We start from the raw sequence: 10,862 nt of genomic DNA on the forward strand, positions 1-10,862 counted from the left end.
GGGCACAACCAGGCTGGCAGGGGGGCAGTGTGGGGTGACTAGGGGGACAGTTAGGGGCAACCAGGCCAACAGTGGGGGCAGTAAGGGGTGATCAGGCCAGCACACAGAGGCAGTGAGGGAAGATCAGGCTGGCGGGGGTGGGGGGGCAGTTAGGGGCGACCAGGCAGGCAGGCAGGTGAGTGATTAGGAGCCAGCGGTCCAGGATTGTGAGGGATCGGGCCTAAACCAGCAGTCGGACATCCCCCAAGGGGTCCCAGATTGGAGAGGGTGCAGGTAGGGCTGAGGGGACCCCCCCCCCGCACAAATTTCATGCACTGGGCCTCTAGTAATACATATAATAGATGCTATGGTTGGAGAGATAGAGCATCCTGTGGGGACCAGGGGAGGGGTTCATACATTCAGTATATCCTGGGATTCAGGATCACTTTGCTGGCTAATCTGGGCCTTATAACTCATCTGGGACCCAGAGAAAGTCAACCTTTCTGGGCTCAGAATCTACTCACTGGTTTTCTGTTTTGGATCTCCCTCTGCCTCTACACACACAGAGGAACAAAAATTGTTGGGAAGCAGAAAGGGAAAATGGATCTTCAGGGAGAAGCAGAAACAAGACAAAGAGAGATGACTACGTTGTCAATGGCTTTCTGGTTCTCGAGATTTGGGAGTTCGGTGTGATTCTCCTGGCTCTTCCAATAACGTCCTCCTATCTTCCTCCCATTTTTGCCTACGTTTGCTCAAGTTGGTTCCTTTTTAAACTCTGACCAAGATATTCTGTCTCCAGTTTCTCTATTCAGACCTTCATCACTTCATCATCAAATGTTACATTTTGTTTCTCTCCACCCCAATTCTATGAGCTGGCCAGATGGAGGACAGGAGGAGAGGACAGGGGAGGGCAGGGCAGGAGAGGGGAAGGGAGGGGAAAGGAGGGAGATGGGGGGAAAGAGAGGTGGACTCACATACATACACGAAACATATGTAGAAGAGTGTTCTTTATTGTTTGTAATAGTGAAGGACTGAAAACAACCTCCGTTAGTGAGACACTGGCTCTGACTGGTGATCTCAGGGAGAGATCTCTACATCAGTGAGATATCAGCTAAATAGCTCATTGTACTTCCATATGAGAAAGCTGTACAGCAGTTAAAATTAATGAGCAGTTTAAAAAATCTGGAACTCAATTTAGGTATTACTGCCTTACAGATCCCCAGGATGTGATTATATAGATATAGATATAGATAGAGATAGAGATAGAGATAGAGATAGAGATAGAGATAGAGATAGATAGATATATATAGATATATATAGATATATATGTGTATATCTTGAAGATTATAATCTTCAAGATATAGAGATGAAATGCAGAACAGAAATAAAAACATACTTATGATTAGAATTTACAGATTATTTCTGGAAAGATATACTGGGAGCAGTGATGGCTCCTAGGGACAGGGACTAGATGGGGAGGGAGAACTAATTTTCCCTGCATATGTTTGTGTACTCTTTTTAAACCATCTGTATGCTTTAACTGTTCAAGAAAAGTAACTGATTAAAGTGTGTTTCAAAGGAAAGAATAAGAAAAGGAGGAATGGATGAGGGTAGATGACAAGAAGAAAGAAAAGGCAGAGCATCAGACAGCTCAACAACAACCTGACTTCCATTCCCAAGTCCCCTGTGACAGATCACCGACCTTTACCAAATCACTCCCCTTCTCTGCACCTTGGTGTCTCCATCTGGAAAATAGGTCAGCAGAATTTGGTGCTCTCTAAGGTCCCAACTCCCCAAATCGTCTGCAATATTCACTGACAGAGCTAATTGCTCGGGCAGAAATTCCTTTCAAATTAAAGCAGTAATTGTCCTGGCTTCCCAGAGCAGCATAATATAAAATGGCTTTTTCTTTATTAGAGTTGACTTTGAAATTGGGTGCTTTAAAGGATATAAAATGAATCACAAATGACATATCTGCAAATCATGTAGAAGAAAGTGATTTTTTGGGTGCCTCATCAGCCCTTGAGCCTCTTCAGAAAAGTCCCTGCTCTCCCATCCTCTGTAGCCAGGCTAGAGATGGACCCGGATGCTTGACTCGGGAGGGTCCAGCCAATTGTAATACAGCCCAAAAGCTAATTTGATTTGCCCTCAAGAATTTGAACTAAGAAACACAGATAAGGGGAGGATAAAGGTCAAGAGTCCTATTACATTAATGCTTAGGAACCAGATTGAAAGTCGCATGAGGGCAGGAACTGTAATAGTCTTGTTCATTGCTGCATGCCTGGTGCCTGCCGCCGTTCTGGTATATAGTAGGTGCTCAATAAATACTAGTTGAAAGAAAGAATAATCACCAGAGGGAACGTCCATAAACCCTTACTGCTGCAAATCCCTGCTGCCACCCCGCTCCTTTTCTTTTAGAGAACTAGATTTCTAGTTTTCCTTTGGCTTCTGTGATATTTTTTTATCTTTCTTTAAAAAACCCCTTACACCTAAGCTAATTTGACAGATGTGGGGTTCTTTCATCCAAAAGAGTCCTAAGACAGGTCTTCTCCCCCACCCCCCAGAAATACAATCAATTCCCCCCAAGATTATTTTCTTTTAATTAAATGCTATCAAAATTAATAGTAATATGTTCTATGGTTAAAGTTAATTCAGCAAACACTATTGAACGAGAAACTATGGCACAAGTGAAAGATGACTAGGACAATGCCCCTGCCATCAAGACACTGGCATTCAGGTGGGAAAGACAGACACACAGTTAAGTCATCTGAACAGCAGATCCCCTGAGAGAGGAGGTTTAACAATGCACTCCGAGTTATAATGTGAGAAAGAGAACAATATCAGGGAAGACTTTTGTAGAGAAGGTGACCTTGAAGACAGGCTTTGAAGAATAAGATGAACCAGGGAAAGAGCATTCTGGGCTTTGAATAAAGGCACAGCGTGGAAAACACTGGTACAGTAGCCCCCGCCCCTTAACCTGCAGTTTCTCTTTTCGTGGTTTTGATTACCCACGCTCCTCTGATCTAAAAAAATATTAAATGGAAAGTTCCAGCTATAAACAATTCGTAAGTTTTAACTTGCTCACTATTCTGAGCGGTGTGAGGAAACCTCGCGCTGTCTCACAGAGAACGCGAATCGCATATCCACGCTAGACGCTCCCTTGCCCGCCAGTCACATAATAGCAATCTTGGTTCTCAGTTCTTGCTGTAAAGTAGCCCTTATTTTACTTAATAAATAGTTGAAGAATGCACATATTGTCCATGGGAATCAATAAAGCAATCTTTGACTAAAGAAAATCATGGATTTATTAAAATTATACGCCCTTATTTTACTTAATAGTGGCCCCAAAGCCCAAGAGTAGCGACGCTGGCAAGTCGGATACACCAAAGAGAAGCCGTGAAGTGCTTCCTTTAGGCGAAAAAGTGCAAGTTCTCAACTTAATAAGGCACTACATCATCTCACATCATCACAAGAAGGGTGAGTAAAATACAATATTTTCAGAGAGACCACATTTACATAACTTTTATAACGGTATATTGTCATAATTGTTCAGTCGCCCCAAAGCCCAAGAGTAGCGATGCTGGCAATTAGGATACACCGAAGAGAAGCCGTGAAGTGCTTCCTTTAGGCGAAAAAGTGCAAGTTCTCAACTTAATAAGGCACTACATCATCTCACATCATCACAAGAAGGGTGAGTAAAATACAATATTTTCAGAGAGACCACATTTACATAACTTTTATAACGGTATATTGTCATAATTGTTCTATCTTATTATTGTTGCTCATCTCTTACCATGCCTAGTTTTTAAATTAAACTGTATCATTGGTATGCACATATAGGAAAAAGCACGGTGTATTCGGTATTATCTGTGGATTCAGGCATCCACTGGGGGTCTTGGGAGGCCTCCCCCAGGGATAAGGAGGAACGACTGTAGTCAGTGTGGCTGAATGAAGGGCTACATGGAAGTATGAAGTGGAAGACCAGACTAGAAGTGTAATACGGAGACTATGAAAGTAAACCACATCATCTCTTCCCAAGACCCCAGGTCAGTGTTTTAAATTATTCAGGCCAATGGGGATTCTTTAAAAAGAGGAGTGCCGAAAGAAACACTTGAAGTCCCGGAAACTTCAAACTTTACAGCACAGAAGAAAAAAAAAGATTATCTGATCTCTAACCTCAATGATGGCCACTTTTCTACTCAAAATATGTTTTTCCTCCCTTCCCAAAACATCCAATAAGCATGTACTCAGTACCATACAATGGTCATTAAGATGATTATCTTTTTGACGTGATGAAAATGTTCTTGAACTAGAGAGTGGTGATGGTTGCACAACACTGTGAATGTACGAAAAGCCAATGAATTATGCACTTCAAAAGTCTGGGAGGAAAATGATTCAAGCCTTAGTTTGGGCAAAATCATATTCTGGAACAGATCATACTGACAGCAATGAGGTTTGGTGGGTAAGTACTATGTTTTATGCACAAGACGAAATTCAGTAAATACAATGATATATAATGGGTTGTTGTTGTTTTTTTTCATTTAAGATAAAAATAACTGAAGAAGTTAGCACTTAAATCCTTGTTGGTGAACGTATACGTTAGTACCATATGCAAGATGGGATAGGGAGTTAACATTTGACTGCATCTTTTAAAATGTTTAATACATGAATCTTGGTAACAATAATTCTCCTTCAAGGAGTCTATCTTTGTGTATAAGATACTGGTATCCTTGTTTGTAAGACTATAGATGAAAAGAAGTTTGTTGAAACATTGTATTAGTGAAAAGTTGGAAACAACCTAAATGTCCATCAGTAAGAGATTGGCTAAATAACTAGAAAAATAAATAAATAGGATGAACTAGTGGAATATGGTTACCTCTGGGCAGTACTACTTAAGAGGGAGATTTTTTAGTGTTGTTGTTTTTTTTTAATTTCTAATTTGATTTCTTGTGGTATGCCTCACATTTATAATTTTAGTAAATCCATGATTTTCTTTAGTCAGATTGCTTTATTAATTCCCATGGACAATATGTGCATTCTTCAACTAGAATTGCCCATTTTAAAGAATGAAAATCAATGTTAATGAATTTTATAATTTTAATAAATCCATGATTTTCTTTAGTCAAAGATTGCTTTATTGATTCCCATGGACAATATATGCATTCTTCAACTAGGATTGCCCATTTTAAAGAATGAAAATCAATGTTAATGAAAAAAACAAAGGCTAGGCCTTTTCATGCACGTTTGGGGTATAAAAAATATTAAGATTTGGGCATGTCTAAGAGATGGCAACCTGCAGGATACTTCTTAATCTTTTAGTCTAAGATTAGATCAGGGCCGTGTCATAAAACCAATGTCTGTCATCCGCTAGTGGTCGATTGGTGAATTAATAAAATGAATAAAAATGACTAGATTTGTCAAGTCAGCAACAAAATCAGTGTTATTGGACCAGGCACTATTGGGCTCTAGCCAAGTCCCCTTGGCTTCCTTTGATAATCTCTTGTGTCCCTTGCTTGCTTCGCTTCTGTTACCATGCTCAAGTAAGTCTTTAGAGGAAGAGAGATGTCTCAGGCTATTGGAGCAAATTTGCTTGGATGTTCTGAACCAGTTGTGCTCAAAAGTTATATGCCTCAGAAGAGCCTTTAGTCAATGGCTTCTGGGTGCAGGAGTATGAAATGTCAGCTCTCTTGCCTCAGGTCAGAACAAACTCCGAGCTCTACCTTAAACTCCAGAGTCCTCTGCGGGATCAGCCTGGAGCCCCCTCTGTGGAACTTCACCTGAAATCACACTCAATGTGCTTGTCTTCTTGCGCTTCCCAAGTGGGTTTCTCCTGCAAGTGCTTCCTTAAAAAATCAACTGCCTATGAATTCTCATCTCAGGGTCTTCTTCATACTTATAAGTTTAAATTCAAAACCAGAAGCAAAAGGTGCAAATACCACTGATGGAAGATCAGCTGTAGAAGAGTCCAGTTCTGAGTTTTCACAAAGCAGGATGATTCTAATCATGGCTGATGAAATGACAGTTTCTCATGGCTTCACCTCTAGTATGTACCACTCAGACTCTTCACCTTGCTGATGACTGTTTGTTGGAAGAAGCATCATATTCTCTTGCCCACGTGTATAAGACCAATAGGTTTCATTTAAGAAGCTAATTAAGTTCTAATTTCATGTATCCTGGGAATTGTTAACATCTGGAACGTCAATGAAAACTTTGTGGATTCTTTCATTTCTTGCATTTATCTGTTCTTGTTAAAAGAGTCGAGTTGCTATTCTACTTCGATCCAAAATCATTTGTGCAAATCTAAGGAGACAGATCTTATTTCTCTTTTGATGAACTTCATTAGGTTGTTCTGGGGATTCAATGAGGTAAGTACAGAACCTACCTGAGGGGTCTGGCTCATGGTAGGCACACAGTCAATTACGTTTCTTCATTCTGAAACTGTGGCCTAAAAGAATATTGCAATTTGGTGATCCCCAAAGTGTGGTTCTACATCAGAAAGTCCTGGAGTGCTTACCAAATACAGATTCCTTGGCTCCATCCTTCTGAATGAAAATCTATGGGAAAGAAAGACTAGAAATCAGCATTTTGTAAAGCATACATTCTGAACTTTAGAAATCACTATAACTGATCAGTGGTTTCCAAATAGAGAGATACTGCAAATAGGAATCCTATCTAATAATAGACCAACATGGTAATTGACCGTACCTTCGCTATGCCTCCCATTGGCTAATCAGCAAGATATGCAAATTGACTGCCAACAAAGATGGCGGTTAATTTGCATACTGCAGGCAGGGCGGGACAGCTTGAGCCGCCAGTGCGCCGCCATCCAGGGCAGGCCCGCCCCCGCCTTGCCGATGAACTTCATTAGGTTGTTCTGGGGATTCAATGAGGTAAGTACAGAACCTACCTGAGGGGTCTGTCTCATGGAAGGACCCAGTCAATTACCTTTCTTCATTCTGAAACTGTGACCTAAAAGAATATTGCAATTTGGTGATCCCCAAAGTGTGGTCCTACATCAGAAAGACCTGGAGTGCTTACCAAATACAGATTCCTGGGCTCCATCCTTCTGAATGAGAATCTATGGGAAAGAAAGACTAGAAATCAGCATTTTGTAAAGCATACATTCTGAAGTTTAGAAATCACTATCACTGATCAGTGGTTTCCAACTAGAGAGATCCTGTGAATAGGAATGTGTTAATAAGTATGGTTTTGTTTGAAAATGATAGAAACTCAAATGAAACTAACATAAGGTAAAGAAAGAGGGAGGGGGAAAGTGGGTATATTTATCGATTGGTAAAACTAAAAGGTCCTAAGTTAGGTTTAGACCTGGCTAGATCCAGGGTTTCAAATGCTGCCTTCAAGATTCTCTCTCTCCTCCAACTCCTGGCTCTCTTATCTTCTCATCTAGCTTCATTCATGGGTTTCCTATGTGATAAAGTGTTAGCCACCAACAGCTCTGTTCTCACCTTGTCTTTGTGCTAGTGATCCTCAACAAAGATAGGAGCGCATTGCTTTCCTGGTGGTTTTAGCAAAAGTCTCTGAGAGATATCTGATTGGTCTAGCTTGGGTCACATGCCCATCTTTTAACCAATCAGTAGCCAGAAGGATATAGTGCTCTGATAGGTGAGACTGAGTCATGTGTCCATTCCTGTGGCAGCTATATCAATGTGTACTCCACCTAAATCAGGGGTTCTCAACCTGTGGGTCGCGACCCCATATACAACTAGCTTGCCCAAGGTCATAATGCTCCTGTGGCTGGAGGGGGGAAAAATGGAGGCAAGACCCGAAAGGACTTGGAGTCTACTTTGAAAAGTACAGCAAGATGTTGGGAGAAGATGTGAGAAAAGTTGCTGAGGGAAGGTGCTGGCTGTGTCTTTTGTGGCCAGCTTGCTTGCATCAGCATGTCATAGGTAAAGAGCAAAACACCATCTCATTTTAATAGCACACTTAACTGCCTACACATACACAGGAGATCATGGTGTTTGCCAGTTTAAAAAGTTCAATCTCAACTGCAACTGTGGGCAGGAGGCAGATCGATGTTTTCCTCTCATCAATGCTTCTAACTCTCTATCCCTCTCCCTTCCTCTCTGTAAAATATCAATAAAATATATAATAAAATAAATAAAGGGCCAGAAGGTTGAGAACCACTGACCTAAATCATGTCAATGGGTTTCCCCAAAAAAATAAGGATCCTGTTGCCAGAATTGCCAAAGGACTGTTCACTGAAACCAGAATCTGTGTGCTTTAAAAGTCTTTCAAATGATGCGACTGATCGCCCATATTTGTGGTTGTGGTAAACTCCAGGATACATTTACCTCAAAATGACTCAGAAAGACTCAAAACCACCTATATGCCCTCACTGGAGAGTTCAAATCTTGCCTCGCCTGCTTAGGGACATGTAGAAATGGTAGACTAGGATGGGACGCTGGTCCCTCTGGTTCAGCCGGGGGTCACTCTTCTGTAAACCATGTTAGCCAGAGAATGCAAGCCTGAACTGTCACCACTGAACAGAGAGCAAAGAGGCTGGTATTAGAAGGAGCTTCCGGAAAATGTGTCTGCTTATCCTCCAGGGAAATAACAGGTTAGTGTAACATCTACCAAGCAGATGTGCTGACAGGAACCCAGGCCGGATGGCAGTGTTGTTGAAAGGGGGAAATCCAATTCTAATATAGATGATTTCTTGGTGCAAAAGTGTTGTATTTCAGCCAGTCCAGCTAGGTTTTTGTCTAGATATTTGTCAACAGAGGAGAATCTCTTTCTTGAACTAAAATAAAAAATCTAGTCCCTCTGTATGTGCATGTTTATATCAGTGCTGGGGAGGGTGGAAGAAGAAAAGTCCAGGAAAGAAATCCAGATATACAACTAGCTTGCCCAAGGTCATAATGCTCCTGTGGCTGGAGGGGGGAAAAATGGAGGCAAGACCCGAAAGGACTTGGAGTCTACTTTGAAAAGTACAGCAAGATGTTGGGAGAAGATGTGAGAAAAGTTGCTGAGGGAAGGTGCTGGCTGTGTCTTTTGTGGCCAGCTTGCTTGCATCAGCATGTCATAGGTAAAGAGCAAAACACCATCTCATTTTAATAGCACACTTAACTGCCTACACATACACAGGAGATCATGGTGTTTGCCAGTTTAAAAAGTTCAATCTCAACTGCAGCTGTGGCCAGCCAATATTTTTTAGACCAGAGAGCTAGAAGAAATATGTAGTTCTTAACACAGTGTCTGAGCCATTAAAATAGGATTGCAACAACACCATGACTGGTTTAACTCAACGGTTAGACCATGGGCCTGCCGACAAAAGGGTTGTGGGTTCGATTCTCCATCTAGGGCACATACCTCGGTTGCAGGTTCCCCAGCCCCTGTAGTGGTTAGTGCAGGAGGCAACCAATAGATGTATCTCTCTCATGTCGATGTTTCACTCTCTCTCCCCTTCCACCCTCCCTTCCACTCTCTCTGGAAATCAATGGAAAAAAATATCCTCGGGTGAGGATGAAAAATAAACAGTGTTACCACAAGGATGTAGATATCAAAACCACACTTCGGGGAGGGGTGTGACAAGGGAGGATGCTTAAAAGAGGACAACTCAGCATCTCATTGGGAATGTGGGAGACAGCAGGAAAGCAGTGAACCTGTGGATGGGCTCCACCCACACACTTCATCCACCTACCAGCAAACCTGCCTCTTTAGTGGTGATTTTATGAATTTCATCTTGTGCAAGAGTGAAGCCCTCAAGTGATGGGATTATTCAACTTGCTTTGGCTTGCTCTTACTGCTTTTAAAGTGTCCAGTCTAAGTAAGAATGTCCTTCTGGATGGCTCTTAATTAAACATAGTGTGATAATTATTTCACAATATATGTATGTCAACTCATTATGCTGTACACCTTAAACTTACAGTATTGTATGTCAATTGCATCTCAATAAAACTGGTCAAAAATAGAATGCCCTTTCTCTCTTACAAATTTGGATATCTTGGACTTGGATACTAATTTAATCATTTATTTAAAAATCTCTATTAAGGGTCTACTAGGTGCTACTATACACAGTATTAGGCACTGAAGATATAACAATGTAAAAAAAAAACAGACAAAAATATCTACCCTCATGGGGCTTATGTTCTAGAAGTATACCATCCAATATGGCAGTCACAAGCCACATGAGCTGTTGAGAACTTGCAAAGTGGCCCGTCCAATTTGGATTGTGCTCTGAGTGTAAAGTACAGGATTTCAAAAACTTAGTTAGTATTGAAAAAAGAGTATAAAGCATATCAACTTTTTATATTGATGACTTATTAAAATGATACTTTGCATATTATTGAATCAAGTAAAATGTTATTAGAATTCATTTCACCTGTTTCTTTTTACATTCATAGTGTAGTTACAAAAAAACTTAAAATTATAGATGAGGCTTGCAGTGTATTTGTATTGAACAGTGCTGTTCTAGAACAGTGTTTCTCAAATGGGGGTGATTTTGTCCCCTCTCCCAGTACATTGGGCAAACAACAATGAGTCTTTATCTCATAGCTCTGAATCTCTCATCATCTTGGAAGTTTGAACTTGCAGGACCAATCTGTGAGAGGTTCTTAGGCCCCAAGCCTTAGAATTCATGGCGCTGTCCCCATGTGGTGCCTAGATCCTCTGCATAGTTTAAATACCTGAGAGTCTGTTGGAGGAGGTCATTGAGAGGTCATGACTACTGGTTGACTCTCGAGCTGGACCCAGGCTATCAGGGGCTCCTCACTATCCTTCCCTGTCCTTGTAAGTACCATCCCCCCCATTCCCATAGCCCACACCATTTCAAAGACATAGCCTTGAGAGAATACGGCCTTGTTGAGACCATTTGTACATTTGACTGAATGGCCTCTATATAAACGTTTAAGATTCTGATG

At 41.2% G+C, this 10,862-nt stretch overlaps 1 protein-coding gene across 1 annotated transcript in view; it reads right to left on the reverse strand.

Moving 5' to 3' along the window:
• Positions 1–6,379, reverse strand: part of LOC102263164 (protein shisa-9) — a 28,068-nt gene extending 21,689 nt beyond the window's left edge. Inside the window, exon 1 of the mRNA XM_014534864.1 lies at positions 6,362–6,379. Within this exon, the coding sequence (XP_014390350.1) occupies positions 6,362–6,379 (18 nt within the window). The remainder of the gene's footprint in view (positions 1–6,361) is intronic.
• Between the last annotated feature and the right edge of the window lie 4,483 nt (positions 6,380–10,862).

Source organism: Myotis brandtii, unplaced genomic scaffold, assembly GCF_000412655.1.
Source record: "Myotis brandtii unplaced genomic scaffold, ASM41265v1 scaffold1335, whole genome shotgun sequence".
Classification (NCBI taxonomy): Eukaryota; Metazoa; Chordata; class Mammalia; order Chiroptera; family Vespertilionidae; genus Myotis; species Myotis brandtii.